This window comes from Pocillopora damicornis, chromosome 6 (assembly GCF_964200805.1).
Source record: "Pocillopora damicornis chromosome 6, jaPocDami1.2, whole genome shotgun sequence".
NCBI lineage: Eukaryota > Metazoa > Cnidaria > Anthozoa > Scleractinia > Pocilloporidae > Pocillopora > Pocillopora damicornis.
Window position 1 is genome coordinate 21625151 of NC_142675.1, and position 27350 is coordinate 21652500.

A 27350-nucleotide genomic window follows, 5' to 3' on the forward strand; every position below is an offset into this window, starting at 1 on the left:
GAATCTGGGAGAGAATTGATTAATTGATAGATTATTGCTAGTTTTATTAGAGTGATCCCGCTTTCAGTGACCGTTCAATACAGGTGGAGGACGATAGAAACAGGCTATTGGGACTGAGTATAGGGAGACCAGGACCGCTAAATAGAGGTGGCTGTTTAGTACAGGTTCGACTGTAGAAACACGTACAGATGTGAACCTTACGCCAGTAGAAGAGCCTAAAAGACAATCATGGAAACATCGAATTTAAGAGCGTATGAACAGGGAACTAAGAATTTTCTTTCTTTGTATAAACTACGCAACAATTCATACCTAAACTACACAACTAATGTCTGGCGAATCGTGACAATTTAAGACAGTGGGAATACATTTGTTTGAGCAACAGTTTGACCTTAAATTAATTAGAAAAAAACCAGATACGCATGAATTATTTTTAACAGGTGCCATGTGTGTTAACGATAATAATATTTGTGCGTGACCTCAGTGATTCAGAATCAAAGTAATGGGTATCTATGGGCCATTTTTTTGCTACTTAAAAAAGAAAAAAAAAACACTATTCACTCATGTTTAAGCAGTTCTCTGACTCGCCTCAAATATAAGAGACAGAACGTGATTTTATCGTTTAGGTCAGATAACTGTGGCTGGTACCGGGAGGTTAATTTGCCAACTTGACCGACGAGAAAATTCGGCTTGGATTTTTTATTTTTCGCATGTGGAATTGCTCGGGTGTACGCTGATAAAATGCCGTCAACAGACGCTTTCATAGAAACTGCGAATATATATCATGGTTCATCTTGGAATTCTGTCAAAGATTTTCTACAATATTTCTCCTCGTTAGGTTACAGAACGACAGTGATATTCGTCTTATAGCAACTAACGAACGTTATACTCCGTTAAAACAAACAAACTAGGGAAACTCTTTGGACGAAAACTGTCGAACATTTGCCGGCTAAACAAAATTAAGTTATGCCATGGCCACGATGTGGATTAGGCTGGCTTTGCATCTTACTAGTTATCTGTAGTGTTGTCACAGTTGTCTCATCGTATTGCGTGGCTCTTTCTCATGGACATATTTATCCCTTTCTGCCGGCGATTAGCGAAACTGGCGTCTTATTTCCGGAGAAATATGTCTTTAGAGAGTTAACAAATTTAACTGCGTTTTTGTTCATCTCCAATGCGTTTGTCCGTTTTATGCAGTACAAGCTTGTGGCTGAGCAGTGTCGAGAGGAGCATGTAAAACTGCGACGTCTCAACAAACTGGCTTTTGTGGTCGCCATCTTGGCAGGTGTCGGAATGACCTTCGTGGCTAACTTTGAAATAGAAAAGGTATGGCTAACACAGTTATTATATTAGTCTTAAAACCTTGCAATTTCCTTCTGATATTGTTTCCGATCTCTAAAGCGGATATATTCATATGTAATAAGTTAGTGAGTGGCGTTTGAGATTCATGACACCAGAAACTCGCAGATCGTGATACGAATGTTAGATAAAGCGACTGGTCATTATTTATCGCCGATATGGGGGACTCTCCTCTGTCCCCCTTTCCCTCCCCCCGGTGATAAATAATGTTGGTCTTTGAGTGAAATGCAAGCAACTTCACGCTTATATTAACTCTTACAACTCAGACTTTTTCTGTCTCTGAAGCTGACGAGAAATAGAGGAGTCCCATAGTTCAAACCGGAGACGTCCTCCGGGCGGGAACCTTTTTGTCTTACCCCAGGTGTTATCGAACTCCGAAATTTCGAATCTCGGTGGGCGGGGGGAAGGGAAGACATACTGTTGGGGAGGTGCCGTAAAAGAAATCACCCCAGGGTGTTAAGTGATGAGGATAATTTAGTCATTTTTTAGAGTAAGATATCATGGTTGACTAAAACGTAGATCGAAGAAAAAGTACTTTTGCTTTTACACTATTCAGGACTGGTCCATTCACGACATCGGTGCGATGACAGCCTTTTTCAGCGGTCTTCTTTACTGCTGGTTACAATGCGCAATGTCATATAAGCTACGCGACCACGGTGTCATCAACAGCTCAGCAGTGTGTCACTCCAGAGTCACGGTCTCTCTCCTCATAACCTTTTGCGTGGCGATATTTGGCGCGTGCCAGACCAAGGCCAATTGGGAATGGGACCAAGCTCGGCCTCGTTATCATTTCTTAGCCAAACTCAAATGGAGCCCTGAAGATCCGGGATATTTTTACCACGTGGTGTCTAATGTTGCAGAATGGAGTATGTGTGGAGGAATGCTTCTGTTTATGTTGACGTTTGCGCACGAGTTCCAGCAAATAGAGATAACATCTGATATTTCGTCTACTGATTACTGGTGACGATTTCTATGCGGAACTCAGCCCACTTCGGATCTCCTTTTTCAGTATTGGATGAAATTTAATTAGAATACGGTAATAAATTTTAATTTTAAAATTACGCGCTCAAAACAGCCAGGAGCTTTAAAAGATTGAAGTCTTAACATGTGAATTTTAGCCTTGATTATGGCATTTTTCAGCTACAGTTCATCAAACGGAAGAGCGCCAGATTAGCATGAGAGTAATCTCGAACCCAGATCCTACAATGTAACTGTAACTTACAACCGCTTGGCTGGGAAAGGTCTGGGTACAAGACTTGCTGGGGCCTTTCTACGTCCAGATTGGCTATCATCCTCGATAATCAGGGTACTGAGCTGCAATAGTTGAAGGACATTTTCATAATAACGTTTCAACAACTCTTTTATTAGAATTCCTTTTAAAAATTAAAACCTTGATCATAAAAGCTTTGAAGCTGAACTTGGTCGAGTTAGCACTTATTAGTTTGACCAGGCGTGGACACAACTTGAAACTTTTCTTTTAAGTGCTGATGATGTCTTCCTAACTGACAACATTTCAGCAAAATTTCTCAGAAGTATGAAGGTGTCCAAACACTCGTGAAAAAAAAAGAGTCTGCTAGAATGACTGCTAGGTGAGAACACAGAATGCAAAACAAGAGAAATATTTCATTATTATATAATCATATTTTTTACCCTAGCTATATCAGTACAGGTTGTGGTTCAACACCATTCTATTTTTTACTTTCTCTAAGCTATCATCTCCAAAATATAGATAATACAGACATATATTTTCCAATGTAGCAATATTTGTTTTTGGAAATTCAGTTCCCTTAATATTAATTGTTTAACATTATATTCACATTGCTTTCAAAAATACTGCCCCAGCATAATGCCCTGGGGTCTGTTTCTTGAAGGTCCTGGCAACTTACTGGCCTGTAAAGCTGTTCTGATTTTAATTCCAGATGGGGGTTTAAAAGGTTTAGAAAACATACAAAAAAAACTATTAGCCAAAGAACCAAAATGGACTCATTACGGTGCCAGAAACTGCTTCTCTATTGTTTTAATGATTTCCAGCCCATTAAGTTACTAGGACTTTGAAGAAACTGGCTGCAGACCCTTCACCAAAACCATTGGCAAAATTCCACCAAATTCACCATTAACGTTTTTTGCATCCATTGTGGGGACAGAGGTGACAGAGGTGACCTTTAAAGCATTAACCATTTAACTGTTAAGAGTGACTAGCATCTAATTTCTCCTCACAATATCACCACTGAATCACACGCTTATGTCATGAGAGTAAAAGAAATGATCACCAACTAAAGAAACTCTTGATTGTTACACAGATTCTCCTTGTCAGCACCTTAGTTAATGTATGGAGAATATGACACTGATGTTGGACTGTAAAGGGTTAAAGAAGTCACTGCTCCCAACATCTACCCCACCGCTGATTGTATGCTATTATTCTACCATTAATGAAGATCAGCTTCAGGATGACATTTCTAATTTGTACAAATCACTTCTTTTTTGCTGCTGAACAGGAATCTGAGCTCTAATTTCTTCAAGATAGTTAACATCTGCAAAAAAAATGGGAAGACTTTAAATGAATTTTTGGAAATCAAACTTTTTCAATTTTATAGCAATAATTCTACAACAAGAATAATACAAAATCAGAAGATCTAGTCTTTGTCTCTGTGATATTTTTGTATTTCCACAACCATCTTTACTTATACCATTACAAATTCAATTTATTTTTTTGTTCATTGATTTGTGTAATCAACTCCTTAACAAATAAAATCTGCAAGAAAGCTGTACAGACCATGTGTAAAAACAAACATACCTATATCTGAATATAAGATTTGCTCTGTATGGTCTGCTTTGACAATCACCTCACCCCTAAGAAAAATCATCCACAATGCATCATCATTTTATCAATAAAAATCAGTGACAAAGCATGAACCAATTATAATAAATGATGGTTGATCCATGCAGTTAAAAAAGGAAATTTGATTAAGTAAGGAATGACAACTGACTATCAAAGAAACAGAAAAACAAGAACAATCCTAATTGATCTCCAGTATTCTCAGATGATCAGAATTATCTCTGCTTCTGTTTCCTAAAGGAGGAAAAATCTTGGAGGAAAAAAAATGGGCAAACACAAACACACAACACTATTTATCAAATCAATGACAAAAAATTCGTAAAAATCACGACACAATTTCTGTTCTCATCCAACCACATCTTTCTTTGGCTCAGGTGATAAACCACAAGCTTACAAATGACCTTTTCACCATTACAATCCTTACCCTTACAATCAAGAGCTTCGGTAGTTGGTGCTCAATTTCCTTTAATGTGACTATAATAAATGATTCAGGGGTGATATTGTAAGGGGAAATTAGATGCTAGTCACTCTTAGGGGTCTACAGGTTTATAAATTTTTACCATGGATTGACAACTGTACTGTGGCCCCAGGCAACATATGTTGCTTTTTCATCTCTGGCTGGAGACACAGCTGCTACATACAACTGAAAAAAAAAAGAGACAACTTGAAATTCATAATTTGTGTTTCTTTTGTTCAATGTATAATACTATTTATTGTTAATAACTAAACAAGGGTGAGTTCAATTCACAAATATTGGATGATTAATTTTCCTGACCTGATTATCCAGTGCCCTGTGAATGAAAACAGAGACTGTTAAGTTTTCAGAACATTTTACATCAGAATTCAAGCAACAACAGTGGAAGCTGACCTGGTATCCTATTATGGTAAGGGCAAATACCTAAGTTAATTTCAAAATGGTGTTATGTTAAAATCTTAACACATTTGAAGATAAATTTAAGCAGCTTAGTCAGAACTACATTTTATGATGTTTTAGTTCATATGGCAGAGATGAAAATTACATGCTTTCTTGAACGCTCTTTTCTTTTAACCCTTTAACTACCAGAAGTGATTAACATGTAACTTCCCCCTGTAATATCCATAAATTATCCAGCAAACAGCTGTTGTCTTGATCTAACCGCAGTGGTACCTGAGGTACCCGCAGTAGCATGTGTTTAATGCAAAATCAACAGATTCCCCACGGGTAAACGGCCGGAAATTAAGGTAACACCAAATTCTTGTTACTAATTTGCAAGGAAATGTGTTGCAGTTAGAGGGGAGAATTAACAACTAGATCTTGGGAGTGAAAGGGTTAAATCTACAACTATACACTATAATCTGTGAAAAACTTACCTTGCCCTAATGAGTGGTTCCCAATGAGCTGGTCCTGTAGTCATGTTAAATGCTCCAGGATAAAATAGCAGTTTACACCCTAACAAATTGAAGCAATTTTTGGTGATAAGTGCATGTTTTTTAATAAACTTATTAAAATGCATAAAAAAATTTTGCAAAATTCAACAACAGATCTTATTGAACCAATTCAACCAAGGTACTGCAAGTTTCTCATTGGCACACCTTAGTATTCATAATGATAAAAACACTTATGAAAAAAGATGATAATTGCAAGGCTGTTGACAAGTTTGAAAGTAGGAAGTAAAAAAGATGGCAGACTAGCTGTTCTCAGCTTTGTAATTGATCAACATTCACCTTGCTGTGTGTAAACTTGAGCCATCTCTGGAAACCTGATGTCATAACAGATTCCAATTCCTATTTTACAGAGAGCTGCCAAAAAAATAACATGACTTCAGGTAAGATGAATATAGCCTCCACAACCACATAAACAATAACATTAAAAAATAATTTCAACAACAGCAGCATTCCCAGTTTAGAGTGATTAATAAAGATAAAAGATTTTAAACCAACATACATGTATCCATCATTGTCAGCTGTTTCCCACCACACAAAACTTCTGATTCTTGAAAGCGAATTTTTCCTGGAACATCAATATCAAAGAGATGAACCTATGAAAAATAAGTGATACCTGTTCAGAAAAATTCTTCATAAAGAAAAAAATAAGAAACTGGATTCAAGGGAGATTGACATTGTACTCTTTTTTCCAACAAAAAAATTTGAAATTTAAGAAGGAGATGGTGCTAAGCAAAACAGAATTTGGAAACCCAACACTGCCCACATAGATTGATAAAAATACAGATTGGAACAAAGCATGTAAAAGTATAGATATTCAATGCTCCTCAAATTTTCTTGTTTCCCCAACTCTAGGGTCAAAATCTGAGAATTAAAATCTCAATATCAAAAATCTGAGGTCATTTATTAGGAAAATCTAAATGGCTTGTTGGGAGTTAAAAACAACAGCTATAAATGGTTAACCAACTTCTCAATCTCACAACAACTTGGGGCCATATTAGTGTGCTAACCTTCCTGTGTTTGGCAAGCATGGCACCATCAGGTCCAAAAGAAGTTGAAGTATTGTACAGCTTCCCATCAGAATCACTTTCAGGGATAGACCCTCCTATGATGTAACAACCTGTCTCCTTAGCAACAGATGATAGCATGTTTGTGGATTCCCCTGGAATTTGCTCAGCATAATCGGCAAAATACTGAGTGCCATAAGGTGAATTGAAACATTCCTGATGGAGTCGGATTATTTTTGAGTTAAATTTAAGAAAATAATAAAAAGAATAATTCCTTAACTAACCTTAGAAGGAGACAAATGAATAATGGGGATAAATTTCTAGAGAAAATGTGGTGCTGTGTTGGCGAGGGATAATGCAAGATAATTTGGTGTTTTCAACCTAGGTGGGCTAATACTTGAAACTACACTTAAGAAAATCTTTACAGTGGTCAATTTACATTATTAACTCAGTTGACAAAACCAATTTTCTTCTATAAGGGTGACACAGGAGGTGCTTATGAATACTGGAATCTCAAATTGGTGAGATTTAAAATATCATGTAGAGATTTAGTCTATTGTTGCCTACTATTTCCAAGGAAAATTATACCCCTATGAGTGACTAGCATCTAATTTCTCCACACAATATCACCCCTGAATCACACAGAAAGATCATGAGAATTAAGGAAATGTCACCAACTGAAAAAGCTCTTGATTGTTATACAAATTCTCCCTGTCAGCACCTTAGCAAATGTATGGAGAACAGTTTGGAGAATATGCAGACTGATGTTAGATTAAAGGTTTATACTCAATGCTTAAAAATTGATTCCAAAAATTGGTCTCTGCAATGTGTAAATAAATTAATCTCATATAGGACCATGATTGAAATGATGATAATGTTTCCTTAATATAGGGATTCAGTGTATTGTCTCTAAAACAAAGAAGAGAATGTGTTTTGAGTCTGAGCTTTGCACTTCAGAGTCCCCCCTCCCCTTCCAAAAACGTTCCCCTTTAAAAGGGGTAGGGTTACTAATGTAGTTCCCCCAGTCAGTCATCCCATCAAAGGATCACTGAAAACATCCCATTTGACTCCAAAACACCACCATAATATGAGTTCCTATTCGATTACATGAATCTCTCATAACACTTTGGTTAACAATTTCATGGTGGAAATTTTTCCAAAAGGTATATGTTACCGGGAGTGCGACAATCTTTGCTCCGTTAGAGACAGCTTCTTTGATCTTGTCTTTAGCACGCAGTAAATTCTGAGCCTTGTTTGCAGTCACTGCAAGCTGAATCAGCGCGATACGGAATTCTGAAAAAGTCATATATTAAAGGATGAAAAACTGAAAAATATTTCATTTAACGAAAAGGAAATTTTACTTACTGGAGGCTGACATGTTCCTTCAGGTGAGTTTTACCGTATTTGGTATTATTTGGCACGTGACTAGTGCCTTGAAAGAGCGCGCGAAATTTGCGTTCACTCATCAGCATTGCTTTGCATAATTATGGCGGCTGTGAAGTTGTAATTTGTGAAAACGAGAAATTTCAAGCGTTGATCTTATTCTAATGGTAGGATGACACCTTTTGTCGAAGGATGGGATTTTGTAGAGACGCTGGGTGAAGGTGCTTATGGCGAGTAAGTGTCGCGAATCCTGAATTTGTTGTTATTGTGAATGATATAGATGAATGACTACCTGTCTTCGATTCTTCAATGTTCTATATTTAGAGTAAAACTAGCAGTGAACAGAGAAACGGAGCAGGCGATTGCTGTGAAAATTATCGATGTAGAGAAAGCTGCTGATTGCTACGATAATGTCAGGAAAGAGGTGAGTGGGGTTTATCGAAATCGAGACAATGGATGTGAGAGATCACAGAGAAAATCCCTGCAGTAGTAACCTCTGTAGAAGCACGTGCATTAAAATACATATTATTTACAAATTGACTTATTGTGTCGGCAGATTTGCATTCATCGCATGCTCCAAGATGTTCACGTTATTCGGTTTTACGGACAAAGAACTGAAGGGAAGAAACAGTATCTGTTTCTGGAGTGCGCCGGCGGTGGAGAATTATTTGACAGAATAGGTTAGCTTAATAAGATCATGTAAATGACAAAATGTGATTTGATTTTTGCTTGCTAACATGTTCTTCACCGATGTGGGGTAATCTTTTCCTTTAAGAGCTTCTCCTTCTCCAGTGCAATTGTCAAAATAAGCACATGCAATCATGTATAGCTGTAGGCATGAGAATATTTAGAGAGAGTACCAGGTAGAGGGAGTGGCACGGTAAGGTTGGGGGGGGGGGGGAGAGGAGCAAGAGGGCTCTGCCTCTCCCTTTTTGAGATTTCAAATTTTTTCCTTTTTAATGCAGAAGATTTTTAGCAGATTTTAGTGTTTTGTTGGTACAGAGTGAGGTTTTGATTTCTTTCCATCGGGTCTCTTTCTTAATTTTCTGGATTTTCTCCCTGGTAGACTTCTCAGTTATTTAGAAACAACAGCTTACATTGAAGTTAAACTGTCAAATGTCACATGGAAAATCTCCCTAAATGGATATCAGGATCTTGAAATTGGCCTTTCTCTGGGACAGACATGTAAAGGCTGTTTTGATCATGTCTGTCTCACTGAGTTGACTTGATTCATGTACTGTAACATCAAAAATTGAATACATCAAAAGTCCTTCAGAATTTATTCAAGAGTGAGTCCTGCCTTAAATGTAAAGTGTAGGGGCCAAGTAAATGTGTTCTTTCTTCTGGTAGTGTTAGTAAAAAAAACTAACCAACACTTACTTGATCAGATACAGTGTGAGTAACAAGATGTCCATTTTTCCTCCATAGAACCTGATGTTGGAATGCCTCTTTCACAAGCTCATCGCTACTTCAGGCAGCTTATTGAGGGCGTGGTATGATGGTGATCTATGTTAGATAACTTGTACTGTTAGTACCAAGTTAAGGATTATACGCATGGAATTCTTAGACGTTGTGAATGACTAAGTATTGTCTTTCTTTAATCTTAAGTCTAAGGCATATCGGTATAAAGGAAAAGGGCTAAGTCTCCATCTGGTATGGAGTACACTGATGTTAAGGTGTGATGGGTTAAGTTATTATCAGACTTTTGAGATGTTTTCTTTCTCCGCATGTCACATACAGGAGTATCTTCACAAGCAAGGTGTCACGCACAGAGACATAAAGCCTGAGAACCTTCTGTTGGATGCTGATGGTAAGAGAAAGTCAAACAATTGTTCAAATTATACCAAATTTCAAACATATTGCTGTACTAAATGATTCACCTTATCTGTCTGTTTTCTGTGTTATAATAGATAATTTAAAGATCACTGATTTTGGCTTGTCAACGGTATTCCGACACAAAGGAAAGGAACGTCTACTAGGAAAATGTTGTGGGACACCTCCCTATGTTGCTCCTGAGGTAGGAATAACACTTAAAGCTTTTAACTAATCTTCATTTCTCATGACATGTAATCAAACTGTGGCCCTGGTAGTTTCTGCCCTGAGATCAGTAGGGTGTTGTCGTCTGGGTCTTTGTGGGATTATTGTGCTGGGTTCAATCTTTTTAAAATTTAATTTTAGGATTAGGAACATTTTGTCTGAAATCATATATGGTTGTAGATAAATCTAGAGTGTTCACGCATTCTTAGATAAATTTCATGTTGTGCAAGTCCAAAAGGGACAAAACAATGCACAGACAGGAGCAAAGAAGATTGGTAAACACACTCAACTTTCACAGTGACTGAGTGATTGGCCAAGTCTACTCAGGGGTAAAAATTGATTCTTTCAAACAGTTCAGAAAATTGTGAAGAACAGGGCAGCCTGTAATGGATTAGCATTCCATCCAGATGGAGTGATCATATACATGTACTTATGTACATGTGTACTGTTCTTCCATGTCACAAGAATTGGGACAAAGTCAACAGTTATCTGGGTTACTTAAGTAAAGGTGTGTCTCTCTGTAGGTTCTTTTAAAGGGTGAATATAGAGCTGAGCCTGCAGATATTTGGTCCTGTGGTATTGTTCTTGTCGCAATGTTGGCAGGAGGTAAGTAGTCACTTCTTATTTTTTTGGTTGATAAAATTAATTTTCAATTATTTAACAATACTGTCTAGAGGAAAGGGAATAAACCTCAGGACAGTTGATTGGACCACTCAACAAACACTTACTGGAAATTAAAAGCCTTCTTTTGTAATATGAAAATATAATAATACTATTTATAATAATATTACTATTAACTATGAATTCCTTAGCCCTTGAACCACCAGAAGTGACTAACATGAAATAACTCCCTGTAATATCCGTACACCATCTAGCAAACAGGTTATTATGATGCTCAAACGTATTAGGTAGAAGTTTTCATCCTGATCTAACACCAAATTCTCATAACTAATATACAAGGTAATGTGTAACAGCTAGAGGGGAGAATTAACAATCAGATCTTGAGAGTTTAAGGGTTCAGGAGGGTGATGTCAATGGAAGGGTTCACACGCCTGGACCCCTCCTCAGCTTCACCCTGTGTAATATATCAGCTTCATGCCTTGTGCCTCAACACTTCATGCTGCCTTCACTGCAGGAGTAAATCAATGTCCTGAACATAATATGCAGAGGTTTCTATAACTTTTAACATAAGCCATGGCTGATGGTGTGATAGGCACATGTGCTTAAAAGGTGCTGAAAGGCAAAATCCAACTTGTAAGCTACACAGGCAGGGGTAAGAGGTCCTATAGGCAGCAGTAGACTGCCAGTATCAAGCTTTTCGTGAAACCCTATAAATAATTCTGTAAGAAGTCAGTATCTTTGTGAATGTATTTGAATTTTTTATCAAAAATAGAGCTTCCATGGGATGAACCAACAAAATCAAACAAAGAGTATAATGACTGGCTCAATGGTAGGGTAAACAGGACACCTTGGTGCAAAATGGACCCACAGTCATTAGGTTTGTTCATTTTTATTATGAAGTTACAAATTCAAGTGTGGAAGTAAAAGTTATGCATAAACACATGTGTGGAAAATGTAGTGGTGGAGGTTAACTCTTTAACTTCTGTGAATGATCAACACAGAATTTCTCCTTACAGTATCAATACAATATCAACTGGATAACTGATGATAATAAAGAAAAATATCAATTTGGGGATAATTAGTTGATCCAATACTAAATTCTCTGAACTAATATTATAAGAATTGTATGGTTGACAGTAAGGAGAATTTCAAATGTGATCTGGGAATTAAAGGGTCAAGAGCATGGGTGAAAGTAACTGAATGGTAATAAGAAAGCTAGAACTGAAGTCATTATCAGAGATGAGGGTTGTTCTTAAGTTGGATTTTAAACATTTGTTCTCGTTAATTGTGTAGTCATTTGTTCTGTGATGTGATTAGCTTTTTGGTTAAAGTATTATTGGTAATAAATATGTGATTGGTCAGTCTCTATTCACTGATAGAGTAAAGTAAGTGTTTCTTTTCAGTTCCTTGTTATTGATCATGTTAGTCCCACACTTGTGACAAGACAAAGAACATCTTTCTCTATTTCTTTATCGAGCTTAATACTTACCATCTCTCTTATCTGTTTACAAGACATGACATTATTGAAATTGCTGATCCTAGCAGTATGCTGGACACATTACTTACTGGAACTTTGTAATGGGCTTAGAGCATGGGAGCATGGAATCTGAAGGTCTGAGGTTCAATTCCTTGTGGAGACTCAGAATTTTTCTTCGTCCCACGCTTGTGACAAGATGAAAAAACATCTTTGTTTAAGTTATCCTTTGTAGGTTGGTGTCCTCTGTTGACATCTGCATGTATACCTTTCTTTTACCTGTAGATTTCTTGTCAGAAATTCTTGTGGAAAATGCTAAAAGGAGGTTAACAATACCACAAATAAAGAAAGAACGATGGTTTTCTAGGTAAGGCTGTCTGTATGATTTGCTTTTATGCTTTAACCCTTTAATCCCTTCAAGTGACCAGCATCAAATTTCTCCTTACAATATCACCTTTGAATCAAACATTAAGGATATGAGAAAATGGGAAATGATCTCAAATAAAGATGCTCTTGATTATCAAACAAATTCTCCCTGTTGGTACCATAGGAAATGTTAAGGTAACAGTATGGAGAACATGCATATTGATGTTGGGGAGCAAAGGGTTAAATTCCTCAAGTTCAAATGAACATCTTGCCAAATGTAAAAAGAATTTATTGAGTTCTTTTTCAATTTATTTTACCTCCAGATCAATAAGTACATCAAGAAGTCCAAGAGATGGTTAGTGAATGTCCTTAAAATTTTTAATATTTATGACCAGATTTAGCAACATCTCACTAGTGAAATTGCTTTGAGTTAGCAAGAGGTTAGAGTTATCAAGGGTTTGAGTTACTGAGGGTAAGATTGTTGAAAATGTATGTCGCAAATTGAGGGGAAATATTTTTTGGCTCGTGTAAGCGCAAGGTTCTAGTTATCAAGGGTTTGAGTTATTGGAATTCAAATGTGTAAATCTTTCTGTTTTTAAGGGTGTTCTCCAGGGAACACACCCACAGGTACAGGAACATTTAAGAGAAGATGTACTGAAGCAGATGTTTCTTCTCCACAACGACCAAAAAGATACAAGTGAGTGCTGTGCTGTGACTAGCCATATCATTATATTCCTACTGTATCCTTGGTAAATATTTTTTCAGACAGATGTGTAGCGTTTATGCTAAAAGCAATGATTAGCATAGCAAATTTTTGATCAAGAAGTTTGGATGTGAGCTCTCACCTGGATACTAATAATGTGCATGTGTTTTAGGCAAAACACTTTCTGTCATTTGCAAAACTTCTTTGCACTAAGTTGTTCAAAGTATGATCAATACTAATGCAGATCTCACTGCTGTGGCAAGATATATGTGTATTTTTTCTGGACAGCTTTCCTGTTAGTTTAGGGCGACCAAGCCACAAGTATATAAAGGTTTTAACAACTGTCACTGGAAATAAACTCTGTGTCATAAAATTTGTGGTTTCTCACATTTCCAAAATCCAGATAAGCTTCTTTTGTGAGTGTTCTGTGAACTAGGCTTGCAAGACTTTCCCTTGCATTCATTAGGGATCACATATCTGCCTCTCAGCCTGAGCCCTGCAGACTGGACAGTGGTATTGGGAGTGGTGCATTGGAGCTTGTTGATGACGAGGCGACAGTGAATGGACTGTGTTTCTCACAGCCTGTCCATCTGGATCACATGTTACTAAGCACACAGATGCAGTCTACTCCTGGAACATCACAGGTGAAGATAAAATGTTTTTTACATATTACATTTGTCTAATCTGATGTTTTGCAGTAGCAGCCAATACAAACACCTCTTTAATTAGAGACCTTGAACAAGTACCTTCACATGAATAATAACACTATATGGTTAAAAGTTACCCTGCAGGCACAAATCAGTCAAGGCAAAAGTTATATTTTTAACAACCAGATGATAATAATGATTTTAATGAGTACACATTTCTTTACTGCTCCCTTTTAGAGTCCATTCCAGAGTCTGGTTAAGCGTATGACTCGTTTCCACACAAAGAGGAGTGCAGACAAGACACTTCACAAGTTAAAGGAAGTCTTGGACAAACTTAAATATAGCTTTACTGTGAATTCTCCTCGTCAGGTAAAGAGATACACCTTAACCCCTTTAAACCCTAACATCAGCATGCATATTCTCCATACTGTTCTCAATACAATTCTTGAGGTGCTAACAGAAGAATTTTTTCAACAACCAAGAGCTTCTTTAGTCAGTGATGATTTCCTTTAATTTCTTGACCTTGATGTGTGATTCAGGGCTGATATTTTAGGGAGAAATTAGATGCTGGGTGATGTTAGGCATCAAAGGGTTTGATCATCTTGCAAGATAGTGTAAGAAAGAATAATGTTAGACCAGCAAAGCACAATTTTCTCATGGCCCTTGTTTTTGCTAGAGAGCAAAATGAAATGTTTTACTGATGAAGACTCTTGTATAGTAAATTTCTTATCTTTACCCATACAGTAGGAAGAATGTGTTCCTAGGAAAAAGTCAACTTAAGTAATTTCCTCTTCTTTAATACAATGTAGGTCACAGTATTGACAACTGACAGACGACAAAATAAACTGAGTGTTAAAGTAAACCTCATTGATATGCATCCCTCTCTGTTGGTGGACTTCAGATTATCCAAGGTAAATAAGTTTGATATTGTAGAATTAAGAAAAATGAATACAATGAGAACTGTTTCAAAGATTTGTAAAAATTTTGGTTCTATGTGGCAAATGGTAAGAGGATGGTACACTATACTATCAGCTAATTTGAACTCCTGCTAACTCCAACTTATGTTTCCATTGGGAGTTTGAGTTATGAGGGGTTCTACTGTTACAGTACTACAACATTCTGTGGCTAACTCTGGACATTTTTTTCCTCTCAGGGTGATGGTTTAGACTTCAAGCGTCACTTCCTGAAGATTAAGGCTCAACTTAAGGACATTATTGACAGGTAGCAGGTGAAATTACTGTGGATGCCACAAGACAATGGGTGCATTTAAGGACTCTCTTGTGCCAAAACACATCCCAGCATGTACTGTTCCCTGTGAACTACTAAGAGCCCTCATTGTTGTTGTTCCTGTTTTTTTTTTTTTTTAGCTTAATTAAACAAATATATTTAAAAAGATAACTAAGGGATTTATACAAAAAACAAATGAAGGAGTTAGAGATATACCTGTTCCTGTTCAAAAGAAATTTTCTATAACTTACATAAGACCACGTTTTGTACATGTATTTAATCACATGCAAAGATGGAAGCATTTAAATTGTATTCAAATGGGTTTGGGGTAAGGTTGCATTAGTTTAAATAAAGTATTTTAATGGGAAAGGAAGTAGTCTTTTTTTGTGGACTTTTTATTTTGAAATCCCAATGATACAGTTTTAAATAAAATTTAAAGAGAAAGTCAGAGAAGTGTCCACAAATATATAAAAACTTCACCTTAATTTCAAGAGCAATAGAGTCATTGCAGCATAGATATTTGGCTACGAATTCTGTTGGTTGGATTTTCACTAAATCATACTACTCTGATTACCACTTCAATTCCAAGTCTGTCTCTAGTGAATGCTGGCTCAAAGTGAAATTGCATTTACATTTGTTGCTGCTGCTTCTGTTGTTGTTTTTTTATTGTGTGCGTGTGATAGAAAAAAAGTTTACAGGCGTATCTTCAAGGCACAACACAGCCTGGGAATTAAATCTTAGAGCAAAAAAATTTCAATCAGCAGTTAACCCTCTACACCCCAACATCAGAATCTATATTCTCCATACTGTTCTCTATACATTTCTTAAGGTACTGACAAGGAGAATTTGATCTGCTTTAGTTGGTGATCATTTTCTCTCTTCTCATGACTTTAATATTTGATTCAGGGGAGAAACCAAAAGGAGAAATTAAAAGTTAATAATAATAATAATGATAATAATGTTTATTTCTTATATTGCGCAGTCTAACATGCGATAATATGATCGAGTGCGCATTACAACACTAAAATCCACCCAACCCAACCCAGGGGAGGACATCCATCACACAGTAATCTCGTGCGCGGGAAATTAACGTCTCCTACCCCAAACCCTGCAGGAGACGGGACCTCCGGCTTAACGTCTTATCCGAGAAGACGAAGCAAGGTGAGTGAAGCGACTTGCTTAAGGCCACAACGTAGTGCCCCATCCAGGACGCAGAGTTAGTCACTCTTGAAGCTTAAAATAATGGTTTATTCCATAGGAGCATCAAACAATTTGGTGATATCATGAGCTTTTTAATCTTTAATATTATTGTGTCTGATTGTCACATGCAATTATCATGTTAATGTACAAAATTTTTACAGAAATGACTATAAAAAAGCTTTTTAAATCTGCATACAGATCGGCATTCTCCCTTTTAATTTTCAAGCATAAAAAATGACTATTCCATTATTATTATGAATTGATTATTAACCCTTTCACTCCCAAGATCTCATTAGTAATTCTCATTGCTGTCTGCCATATAGTTCTTGTGATGTTAATTGGAAAATTTGGTAATGAATTTACTAATAATCCCTTGTTGATGCTACTCTTTATTCTCATTACTTGTCTGCTTGATATTGCACTTATATTGTAAGGAGAAATTCTCTCTTGGTCATTCAAGGGAGTTAAAAGGTTCATAACACTAAAATCAAAGATAAGTTCAATGCTGTTCAATGTCATAAAAAAACCTCACAAGGTGGTAACGAATAATAAAGGCAATAACACTTCCACAAATCTGCAAAGAAAAGAACTCAAAATTAGCTGGCTGCATAGATCTCTATATATTTGTAATGTTAATTACATCACTGAGGTTTATAATCTACATGCACCATATACATGTGCAAAAATGTTTCTGATTGATCATTACCCATGAAGGAAACACAATATACCTGACTTGTTTCACAAAACGTTAAGGCTTGGAAGATTGTTCTCTATTGCAATTTAATAAATGTGAGGGTATTTCTTTTATTTTTCATCAATGAGGTCAGGCACAATTGCTCAAAAAGAAAACAGGAAAAAAAAGCATGAAAAAGAACTCTGGAAAAGTTGCCAAGTTTCTCTATCTAGTTGTTTAAACCTGTAAATGTTCCCCCAAGAAGTGTCCTCAACATGTTTTCTTGTTTCTAAAACTCTTTGCTAATATTTGAAGAGGACTTATGATAAGATATCCCTTTGTGGTAATTGTACAGCAACGTAGAAAAAAAATAACAATAGAAACTTGTTATAGAAAATGACTGGCAGGTACAAATAGGGCTTAACCTTGAAACAAGCAGGGTGGAAAGAGCCACATGGCTCTACAAGAAGGGAACTAAACAAAAAAAAGAGACAGAGAAAGAGAGTTAGGCTTGTAATGAAAATGTTTACTGACTGAGTAAACTTGAGTGGAACAAGCAAATATTCCGCTCTCAGTCCTAATGTATGGACTTCAGTGCCCTTGGTTCATACTTCATGGCCTTGAGCAAATTATGTGACTGTAAAGTGGTCCTTCATAAATACTGATAGAGGTTTTTAATTAGTAATTTTACCTGTATTCCCATGATTATTATTGTCAATGTTCTTTCATGTAAGGGTCCCAGCACTTTGATAACAAAGTTTATAAGTGTCAAGTTGTTAACGCGTGTAGATTTTTTGTCTTCACCAACACCTTCCTCCACTGTAACTAATCTTAGAAGGCTAAACACTGACAGTATAAGTTTCCCTAGCGGATGAAGGTCAGACATTTTAAACACACTGTAACTCATTCCTAGCAAACCAGTGTCTGGGTTAAACCTATAAAAGAAAAAAGTTAATCAATAATAATTGAAAATGATACAACGTAAATGAAGTAAAAATTTATAATCATCAACTTTGGCACATTTCAGACTTTTTCTCGAAAGTTTTCAGACGCTAAACTTTTCACTTGCTAAACTTTATTAGAATTTCACATGACCCATATCAACCCTTATTCCCAAAGGTGATTAGCTTATAACTTCTCATTACCATTCCAATACATTATCTTCCAAAGAAGTTATGAGAACTGAGATGCTTGTCAATTGGAGAGTGTTTTCTTGATTTAAAATGGAGTTCTCCTGTCCTATTTAAGTGTAAACATGTAACAGTCAATTGGGAGGGTCATTAATTGGATCTTAGGAGTTTTAAAGCCCTGGATTCAGCTATAGTCTAACTACTTGTTACATTTCCAAACTCACCTTGGTAGTCGATGTCTTGGACATGGTATGAAACGAAACAATTGAGGAATTGAGTAAACAAAGTTGATAACTTGTGGAATAAAGAACAGCAACATTGTTTTACTGAAGTGCCCTAAAATGCCAACTACTGCAAATGTCATTCCCGCAAAATAGCAGAATGTGTCTCCTACAAATACAGAGGATGGGTACCTAAAATGGAATATTGGAAAAATATAAGAAAGATGTGTTGTGGTTCACTTTTATTCTTGATTTAAAGTTTTATTAGTTTATTTCTGGGAAAGGTAGTAAGGATGACTTGAACTTGTAACTTGAAAACACTTAACATGTCAAATGAAAAATGATTTAAAAAAAATACAATATATGCATTACAGTAATGTAAAATTCAAAAGACTATGGACATGGGACAAATTCTGGTGTCACAGAGAAAGCTAATCAGATGTGGAAAAACTGCCCCATGTGGAGTAATGCTAATTCGTTTGTGGTTTGAAGGTGATTTTGCATGCCTTGGTCTCCATTAGGATTGGTCATAAGTATAGGAAATCGTATGAACGCGAGTGCATTTCGTGATTTATGGGCACGAGTGATGTTTTGAAAGTTCTCAAAATTGCACAAGCCATGGGCGAGTGCAATTTGAGAACTTTCAAAACATCACGAGTGACCAAAAAACACGAAATGCACAAGCAGGTTCATACGATTTTTTATTTATTATATTCTCAACAAAATCACTCCATCGTGCTACTCTGCACACCTTACGTACTACAAAAAACACTTCAATGGGTTCCAGACATTTAACCAGGTCTGTGTAGCTTTCAACGTGTTTTTGTTTTTCGCATTTTCCTTAAGTTACTCAACGATGTTTTGGTTTGACAAAGCAAACCGGCTGTCAGCCATTTTTTTATAATTTGGTGTTCAAATTTGGTGCTTCCCCGGTGTTTCCATGGCAACTTCTCCATATTGCACTCTATAACCTCTATTGCACTCTATAACCTATTTATGCATTCATCATTGACCAATCAGAAATGCGATATTTTGTTGAGTATATAATAATATAATGTAACACAGTGTCTATAATTCAGGTGTTCATGGTTTTCAGAGTTGGACAGTAATGGTGACAGAAAGTGAAATTCTCCTAGTGATTCTCCTAACTGTCTGCTACACAGTTCTTATCATATTAGCTCAGAGAATTTGTTATTGGATCAACTTATAATTGCCTTATTGATATTTTTCTTCATTCTCATTGATGCTAAGTATTGCATTGATATTTTAACCCTTAAACTCCCATGAGTGACCAAGACAGAATTTCTCCTTATAACATCAATTCAATATCCAGCATAGAAGTGATGAGAATAAAGAAAAATATTAATTCAGGGATTATTAATTGATCCAGTACCAAATTCTCCAAATTGACATCCTAAGAATTCTATGGTAGACAGTGAGTAGAATTACTAATAAGATTTTGGGAGTTAGAGGATTAAGGAGGAATTCTGTCTTGCACACTCGTGGGAGTGAAAGGGTTAAATTCAGCAGTTCTCACTTAATTCAGACAGCAACTCACCAGTTATGATAAAGTAATGCTGAACATGTGGCAATGAAAGGCATCATGAAGTATGCTGAGAACAAATGAGCCTGCCAACAACAAGTTCCTTGGAGCTCAATGAAATTAAACATCAGAATGGAGACTGCAATGATGAGTGACTGTCCTGCCTCAACACCATTGATACCAGCCAAGATATTGATTGCATTTGTGCAGAATATTGCCAACATTCCCATATAAACATAGTATAATATTCCTAAAGAATAAAATGGCAGCATGTGTTTATTCATTTAAATAGTCTCAATTCTTTTTATTCTTGAGTTACATAATGCTTTGTACAATAACTGAGCTCTCACAGGTCACAGAAACCACAAAAGCATTAAACAAACTGACTTAGGAGGAATTCAAAACTGTGCCGCAAAGCTATATCACCTTACCTAGATCTACATCAAAGCCAAAAATAAATCTGATGGGTTTTGGTACAATGATTGTTGTAACACCAATATTGACACAGTAGACCATGAGGAGGGGAAGAGATGCCATTGCCGGCAGAAGAAGCCTGTCTCGCCACCTGAGATCGAGAACATCATCCGCAAATCCCAGGAAGATCATACAACAGATGGACAGAAGGCCAGTGATGAACATGACAAACTATTTAAGGAATAGTAATGTTGGTTAAAATAAACTACATTTAGGTAAAGAACCTTGTAAGATGAGGAACCTCAAAAATTCAATTCCATTTTCTTGTAGACTGTGATTTAATCTCAAACAGCACCAGACAATTGGGAAAGTTGACATTCTTTACTTGAAATTTGATTTTCATATCTTCACTGTTGTGAGGATCAAGAAGCAAGTTTTAAGACAAATTTTGACCAAACAATTTTCCGTAATTCTCAGTAACAGAACAGTGGTAATAAAGTCAAACAGCTTGACATATGATTCCTCTTAATTGCATAACCTGCTCAAACATATGTTTCATCGATACAATGTTTTTATACGCAGGAGAAGCTACTTATACCCTCACTTTTATGAGATAAACTCACCTCATGATGTGGAAAATCATAATCACCCTTCTCAAACCAAATAGAGAGAAAAGGGATTGGGATGAATAAAAACATCGTAACAAGAAATACTGCTCCACTAACAACTCCTAAACCCTCTGCACTGTGGAATTAAAACATACATGTACATTAATTTTTAATAAACATTTGGGTACAGTTGTATAAAGGGTGAATAATTCTATCCAATGGATAAATCGTTATCCAGCATATAAATGTTAACAAAACATACTGAGCTATCCACTCAATATGGATTTATCCAGTGGATTGTGTTATCCACCTTTTAAACAACCATGTCCTGATCTATAGGAAAAATATTCACAACAGTTATTGGCAACATTATTGATGAAGTAAATGGTTGGAAAACTGAAGCAACAGTTGATCAGGTAATCCAACTTGGCAGGTGAAATGGTCCTGAAAGGAACTGTTTTTGGTAGTAGTGACTGCCAATGCTGCCAACAACAGACCTTTTCTGGATTACTTTCACCATAGTAACAAAGAATTATCACCATCTTAATTCCAAGATATCAATCACTTATCAAGAGCCAGATGCAGTGAATACTGAAGAGTACCCATAAGCATCTCTGAATACTAAAAGGGGGGTTAAAGACGTAGAATTATTAAAGGAAGAATAATTTGGACTAAAGTGTTTTGATTTTTGACAAAGATCAACACAGCTGTATTACCAAAAATTGTATTAATTTATTGATGAACAGAAATCTACAAAAAAAGCTTTTACAGCAAGTATAGATTACAATAAGGCTATGATAATTAAGTAAAAACGTCGGAGTCACCTTAAAAAAACTGTTCCACTCTCTAATCACGAGGATGGACGGTGAATTAATAACAAGTACTCGTATTGTTGGAATTGGAGTACGACTAATTAATTGCATGGCGAATCACCATGCAACATGAGTCAGCCATAGGAATACAGCATCTGGAATTATCCTCTTATGATAACCTCTAGATCTCCATTACTTATCAGCCCAAGCCCCGAAATAAGATCTCTCAAGACTTACACTTTCTCTTTGTTGTCTTTCTTGTTGAGGTCTTTCCCGCATAGCCCAGCTTTAAGGAACAGCGATTTCATACCTGAAATTAACTTCAACGCTACAAAAAATGTCACACAGGACATGACAGAGTTTACAGTTAACGGATATATCATTCTGTAGATCATTTTCGATTATCTTTTCCAGATTATCGCGTTTTGAAAGTCCTAATTAAACGCTGAGCAATCTAAAATCTCAAAGCTTTTGTACCTTTGAGGATAACCGCTGACCGATGCCTGATCGAAGCGGCGTTGATTAGATGTTAGATATGCAATCGCGCGAGACCCGCGAAATGGACGCGAAATGTCATAATATGTATCTAAGCAACAAAATGATTGATAGCTTATTTTCCTAGCATGTGATTGGTTAAAAAACTATTACGCAAATTTGCAGTTCAAAAATTTTCGCGGATAAGTGAGGATTTTTGTTCCGAGAAAACCTAGAGGATACTGAGGGGAAACCTTTTTTTTTTAATCGGTTATGGATATGAAATAACGCGATAGTTTCATGATTACTTTCAATTCGAATTAGGAAAGGAATTCGTCGGATTTGAGCCGTTTTTTCCGAGCGCTTGCAACTTACAGAACTGTTAGAGCGTCCAAGAAAAAGCTGCCAAAACTCGGCTGAACCCTGAAAGTGGGTGAACACTAGAACAATGCCGAGTGTCAAGGATTCAAAAGGTTCGAAGAAAAGTGCCGGTGGTGCATCCCAGGAGCATTCTGGTGGGTCAAAAGCTGATAGAAACAGGCGAAGTTCTCTGAAAGGTAGTACCGGTACTTCGCTTTTCGCTCATCCCTTGACTGGCGAAACTGTTAAAGAAAGGCAGGTACGAATCGAAACAAAGAAATCTTAAAACAGAATGAAAAAACTACTTACTTAGAGCGTTTTGTGGAAAAAATTAATAGAAGGGAATCTTTTTTTTTTACTCTTGCTTCAATTTCAGTTTACCCCCATTCGTCATTTGCCAACTTTTAAGCAAGCTTAGGTATCAAAGAAATTATAGATCTTGTTAATCTGCTTGTGAAGTTTTTTGTAAGCCGTGTGAACCATTTTCTACAGCAAAAAGTGAGAGAAAACCGTGAAGCAAGGAAGCGAATGATAACGGACGAGTACAGATTTCTCATGGGAATCGTTGGAGGCTACGTAGATCTGGATGTGTCTGCAGTTGAAGAATTCGTACTTGATTCAGAAGAGGTAAGTTTAACTCTTTCCGCAAGATTTTGCCCTTAATCCTGTGATTCCTTTCGCAATAAAATGAGAGGAGAGGTAAAAGTACTCTATTTCAGTTATCTTAATGTTGTTTCCATGGTTTTCATGAAAACGCTGACGCTTGAAAGCTTAAGTTGGGATAATTAAAGGTTTTAACAGTACATGCGTAAGCTTCTTTGTGTTGTTGCCATGGCAACACAACCAATTGAAACGATGTCACAGATAACCTCCTTTATGTAGATAAATGTCGATCAAAAGTTGTTTTTCTTTTTTTGTCGGTATACATTGGCAGGGACTCATTACTCAGAGCTTCCAAACCAATTGCACCCTTCAGTCAACCCTGTCCCATATCTTTTTAGTTTTAGAACTGAGATATGAGATGGGTTCTTTAATTTCCTGTGAAAACACGCTGACTTTCCGTGCTTTTTGCCATTATTGACATACTTCCATGTGACCTGCATGTGACATAAACAATAGATGACCACAGCTCTCTTATGATTTGCTATTATGTAAACACATGCGAAAAACCCTGTGGAAGGTGCCTCTGAAAATAAAAAGATATGGGACAGGGTTGACACAGAGGGTAAGTATGGAAGTTGAAAGCTCTGGGTAATGGGCTCCTGATGTTGGTAAAAAAAAGTTATATATGTGTGATCAACTTCAAAAGAGTGATTTTTCACTCTCTGGGGTTGAATCGACCTCTGCCCTCTTGAATGTTTTAGTGGTCCTTTATAATTGTCAGGTTCAAACAACATGTTCACAACATGAGGTTTAGTGAAATGATAGTTAAGTGGGGTAAGGTTTAAGAGCAGTGATGGTCACAAATACATGCATATACAGGCTCATGTGGAAGGTGGTATCTTTTTTCAAATTAAGCTGGAATCTTTGTGTTCTCCAGCAGATTTGGTAACAGCCATTCCTCAACAGTCCTGATCTTATTTTTAGTGGTTGTGTTCAAGTGTAACTTCCCACACCTCTTCCTTCCCCCTTTTTTCTTTTGTCAATATATTCAGTGTTGATGGTTCCTGTTATGGAGGCTAAAATTACCCAAAACTCAAAAAGCTGTGGACAATGAGAATTTGGACAGAAACACAATTGGGGCAATACTTTGACTGAAATTTAACTTCTTCCTAAGTTAGGATTACTAACTTGAGAAACAAACCAACAACTTCATGACTAAAGAAGGGTTTGGTCTCTTTTTCTCTAGGCAGTTTACTTGATAAACAGCTTTTTAAAGCCAAAGGGAAGAAGATCATTAATGTTTTTCTATCAGGAGGTTGATCATGAGAGAAGAAGTCGTAAGTATTCTCATGGACCTCTACTAGAAATTTTAAAGCAATTTAATGGAATCAGGAGATGAAATTCTGAGATGAATTATTAGAAGGTTATTTTGTTACACCAAGTGGTGCTATTGAAATTAGTAAACCTTTTCAATCTTACAGTTTGACTTTGTTTTTCAAGACACTGAGGTACGAGCTCGTACTGTAAAGTCTGGTAAAGTAGCAGTGCTGCTAGTAACTAGTGGTCTTGAAGAGAAACTGACTGGGACCCTAGTATACTGTGTGAAGGCTGATGCAAATAAAGAGCTTAAGATGAGAAACATTGCTGATGTAAGTACTCTCCTGGAGCTTGTGAAAAAAATTTTTTTTGTTCAAGTGTATAGTATATCCAGTGAAGCAGGGTTTTGATTAAAAAATAAATAAATAAGAGGGCTAAATTTAAGCTAAAGATCCCAGTATTTTAAATTCAGCCAAATTTCAGATACAAAACAGTATGGGGTCTCAGCTTCTTTGTTGACTAGTGATGTTTATGTGATTAGAGTACTCATTAAACAGAGTTTTATAGTGTTTTCTGGCTTTGCAGGGTTAAAAGAGTTTTCCTTTTTTTAAGGAATTAAATGTTATTTCAATGACCATTGGGTCAATGTCTGAGTTGAAATGTGGATGAAAACAAACAGTGTATGAAAGAGTGTTCATGGTTTAAATTCTTGCTTGCTGGGCCTGGTTTCAGTCAGTGCACTGTACATCCTCTCATTTCATAGGATGTCAAAATACATGAATTTTTAAGTATCAGTTTGTCTTCATTACAAACTTACAGAAACTGTAGAAACTGTTTCTGGAAATTGTAATTGATGTTTTAGGAGGCATGTTTTGGAATGATAAATGCTGGAGAAGCAGGATCCTTTATTCCAGCCCTAAGAACACATCTCACAAAGATTTATATACCAGCCATTAGAGCCATGTCTAGCTGGGGAGAACTGGAAAAGACACCACAAGGAGTAAAAGCCAGTGCACAGTTTGTTGAGTCATTGGATGGCTTTGTTCATTTTATTGATGGTGGGATATTTGAGATACTTAATGCCAAAATGTAGGCCATGTAACACTTTTCAACATTACTCATTATGTACCACCCCTTTCCTTAGAGAGTGTAGTTGACTTGTTATGTTTGACATTATACTAAGAAATTAATTTACAGTAATTGATAGGAAGGAGATAAATGAATGGCAAGAAAACCTAACAACAACCTTTGAGGACGAATATTAAATTCAAATTAAATTCATATGTAAAACCACCACAGCCATACTAAAAGGCAGTAGAACGTCATGTTAGTATCTCAGATGTATGGTTGCAATAATTATGGCAAGTTCATGCATAATAAATGCCAATCTGATAGACATGAATTAATCAAATGAAATAAGAAATAGATAATACATGTAAATTAATGAAAGAATAGATTAATAATAACTAGGATAGATAAATAAAGAAATCAGAGAGTATGAATGTCCCAAGGGGCTTCGTCTTCTTAGCTATGTGTGGCAGCTTACACTGTCAGCCAAACTACCTCGTGTTTCAGTTTTCCTCAATATGTTTAGCGTATAAAAAACCTCTAACTGATCTGTCCATCGCAGGAGCTCATGCAGCACTTAATGAAGCAATCACTCTTCACCCATGTGAGTTAATTGATGTGACTGCTCTAGAGGGTCCAGCTGACTATCAGGCCATAGCAAACAACCAAGATATACTGACTGGACTGGATGAGCTAGTACACTCCTGGTGCAAACAGATTGAACAAGTTAGTTCTTATTCAAGCCTTCTCTACATGATTTTCATATGTTTATTTTCCTTCGCTTTTGCAGTTGTCTCAAGCATTTCCTCAAGGAATCAGTGAGGATAACTTGGTTATTTTAGGTTCTCAAAACTAAGAGGAATCTTTGTGCTCATTGAGGGGAATATAACTGTTAGATTGCAGTATCCCCACATAATGCCACATCAAATAGCTTTCTTCACTTATTGTAAATGTTGTAGATTTGTCACGATGTGGAATCTGGGGACTAGTTAGACCGCAATCTTATTAACCTGCGGTGTGCGTGATGGCGCATGCGCGGAGACAAAAAACGTGCTCGGCTGCAAGAGAGAACCGCCATGTTATAGTCATGCAAATAAAGCTCACTGTTGTCAATTAATTCAGTCTTGTGGTTTACACAAAATGGTGCCGTGACCAGGATATCGATCGTTTCTTCCATGAAAAGAAGTGACAGCGAACTGATAGCACGTGGAGCCGAATCTTCAGAACTTCTCAAGTAAGTTGAATTCACAGTTCATAATGACGGAGCATTCTTTAAAAATCGCCGTCAAAAGGAGAGGTAACTTACGTCGGATGTTCACTAATGAAGGCAAGAAACTCGCTCCAATCTTCGATAAAGCTGCCGAAGCCGAAATTGCGGAAGAAGACATCGAACAGTTGAAAGCTGGTCAACAAAAGCTTCTTGATGCAAGACCCGAAATGACTGACAACTGGACAAAGAGATTCAAAACCTTCACGTTATACTGGGAGAGGAGGACACAGCAGATCAAGATTTCGTCGACGCAGACAATATTTCTGATACGCATTCAGCCTTGTTGAGACAAATCGAGAAACTCCTCCTTCGCGCCCAGCAGCTTCAGAGCTCTGAATCCATTCCACATGCCAATTCGAGCGTCTCCAAACAGCTAAAACACTCTGCACTGAAGTTACCAAAAATGGCATTGCCAGTCTTTGATGGGGACCGAAGGAAATGGCTCAGCTTCTGGGATGTTTTTAAGTCCGAAGTACACGATGTGAAAGATATCTCGAAAGTCACGAAGTTCAACTTTCTGAAGGGCCAGTTATCGGAACAAGTTAAAATGAGAGTGGAGGGTATCATGGCCACTGAAG

At 36.8% G+C, this 27350-nt stretch overlaps 5 protein-coding genes across 6 annotated transcripts in view; 3 read left to right on the top strand and 2 right to left on the bottom strand.

Moving 5' to 3' along the window:
- The first annotated feature begins 511 nt into the window (after positions 1-511).
- LOC113678684 (DNA damage-regulated autophagy modulator protein 1) lies at positions 512-3106 on the top strand. Its single transcript, XM_027195584.2, has 2 exons — positions 512-1323; positions 1913-3106. Exons 1-2 carry the CDS (start codon positions 964-966, stop codon positions 2318-2320), a joined length of 768 nt encoding a protein of 255 aa, XP_027051385.2. The 5' UTR covers positions 512-963; the 3' UTR covers positions 2321-3106.
- Positions 2699-8027, bottom strand: LOC113678683 (omega-amidase NIT2). 2 transcript variants are annotated; one of them, XM_027195583.2, is made up of 9 exons: positions 7796-7980; positions 6625-6837; positions 6117-6210; positions 5897-5971; positions 5543-5621; positions 4968-4983; positions 4753-4835; positions 4151-4206; positions 2699-3887 (listed from the first exon to the last, which is right to left on the bottom strand). In XM_027195583.2, exons 1-9 carry the CDS (start codon positions 7925-7927, stop codon positions 3799-3801), a joined length of 837 nt encoding a protein of 278 aa, XP_027051384.2. In that variant the 5' UTR covers positions 7928-7980; the 3' UTR covers positions 2699-3798. The 2 variants fall into 2 exon arrangements, with proteins under 2 accessions (XP_027051384.2, XP_089066904.1); XM_089210778.1 differs by lacking the exons at positions 2699-3887; positions 4151-4206 and adding an exon at positions 7987-8027 and having other exon boundaries at positions 4606-4835; positions 7796-7914.
- Positions 8028-8040: 13 nt separating this feature from the next.
- Positions 8041-15448, top strand: LOC113678678 (serine/threonine-protein kinase Chk1-like). Its single transcript, XM_027195575.2, has 15 exons — positions 8041-8238; positions 8329-8428; positions 8561-8684; positions 9433-9497; positions 9745-9814; positions 9915-10021; positions 10566-10647; positions 11435-11539; positions 12422-12503; positions 12826-12857; positions 13103-13199; positions 13672-13849; positions 14090-14221; positions 14662-14763; positions 15006-15448. Exons 1-15 carry the CDS (start codon positions 8177-8179, stop codon positions 15075-15077), a joined length of 1410 nt encoding a protein of 469 aa, XP_027051376.2. The 5' UTR covers positions 8041-8176; the 3' UTR covers positions 15078-15448.
- Positions 15449-15731: 283 nt separating this feature from the next.
- LOC113678680 (UDP-N-acetylglucosamine--dolichyl-phosphate N-acetylglucosaminephosphotransferase) lies at positions 15732-22185 on the bottom strand. The gene is made up of 7 exons (XM_027195580.2): positions 21918-22185; positions 20884-21004; positions 20278-20491; positions 19862-20096; positions 18307-18495; positions 17644-17887; positions 15732-16853 (listed from the first exon to the last, which is right to left on the bottom strand). The coding sequence occupies exons 1-7, from the start codon at positions 22073-22075 to the stop codon at positions 16779-16781; spliced, it is 1236 nt and encodes a 411-aa protein (XP_027051381.2). The 5' UTR covers positions 22076-22185; the 3' UTR covers positions 15732-16778.
- Positions 22186-22330: 145 nt separating this feature from the next.
- The window catches only part of LOC113678699 (dynein axonemal heavy chain 8-like), a 60809-nt gene continuing 55789 nt past the window's right edge, over positions 22331-27350 (top strand). Inside the window, exons 1-6 of the mRNA XM_089210049.1 lie at positions 22331-22773; positions 23007-23141; positions 24364-24454; positions 24618-24766; positions 25297-25492; positions 26065-26228. Coding sequence (XP_089066175.1) covers positions 22603-22773; positions 23007-23141; positions 24364-24454; positions 24618-24766; positions 25297-25492; positions 26065-26228 — 906 coding nt within the window. The 5' untranslated portion in view covers positions 22331-22602. The remainder of the gene's footprint in view (positions 22774-23006; positions 23142-24363; positions 24455-24617; positions 24767-25296; positions 25493-26064; positions 26229-27350) is intronic.

What these genes read in the sequence shown, in the direction of transcription:
- LOC113678684 (XM_027195584.2), top strand. Translation starts at nt 964, where the DNA reads ATGCCATGGCCACGATGTGGATTAGGCTGGCTTTGCATCTTACTAGTT. An exon ending in CTAACTTTGAAATAGAAAAG is followed by an intron (nt 1,324 to 1,912) that starts GTATGGCTAACA and finishes TACACTATTCAG; the next exon opens with GACTGGTCCATTCACGACAT.
- LOC113678678 (XM_027195575.2), top strand. Translation starts at nt 8,177, where the DNA reads ATGACACCTTTTGTCGAAGGATGGGATTTTGTAGAGACGCTGGGTGAA. An exon ending in AGAATTATTTGACAGAATAG is followed by an intron (nt 8,685 to 9,432) that starts GTTAGCTTAATA and finishes TTTCCTCCATAG; the next exon opens with AACCTGATGTTGGAATGCCT. An exon ending in ATCAAGAAGTCCAAGAGATG is followed by an intron (nt 12,858 to 13,102) that starts GTTAGTGAATGT and finishes TCTGTTTTTAAG; the next exon opens with GGTGTTCTCCAGGGAACACA.
- LOC113678680 (XM_027195580.2), bottom strand. Translation starts at nt 22,075, where the DNA reads ATGATCTACAGAATGATATATCCGTTAACTGTAAACTCTGTCATGTCC. An exon ending in TGGCTTTGATGTAGATCTAG is followed by an intron (nt 20,097 to 20,277) that starts GTAAGGTGATAT and finishes TTTATTCTTTAG; the next exon opens with GAATATTATACTATGTTTAT. An exon ending in TAATAATCATGGGAATACAG is followed by an intron (nt 16,854 to 17,643) that starts GTAAAATTACTA and finishes TTTTCTTTGCAG; the next exon opens with ATTTGTGGAAGTGTTATTGC.
- LOC113678683 (XM_027195583.2), bottom strand. Translation starts at nt 7,927, where the DNA reads ATGACTTTTTCAGAATTCCGTATCGCGCTGATTCAGCTTGCAGTGACT. An exon ending in GCTGACAATGATGGATACAT is followed by an intron (nt 5,972 to 6,116) that starts GTATGTTGGTTT and finishes TTTTTTTGGCAG; the next exon opens with CTCTCTGTAAAATAGGAATT. An exon ending in AGTACAGTTGTCAATCCATG is followed by an intron (nt 4,207 to 4,752) that starts GTAAAAATTTAT and finishes GATTTTTCTTAG; the next exon opens with GGGTGAGGTGATTGTCAAAG.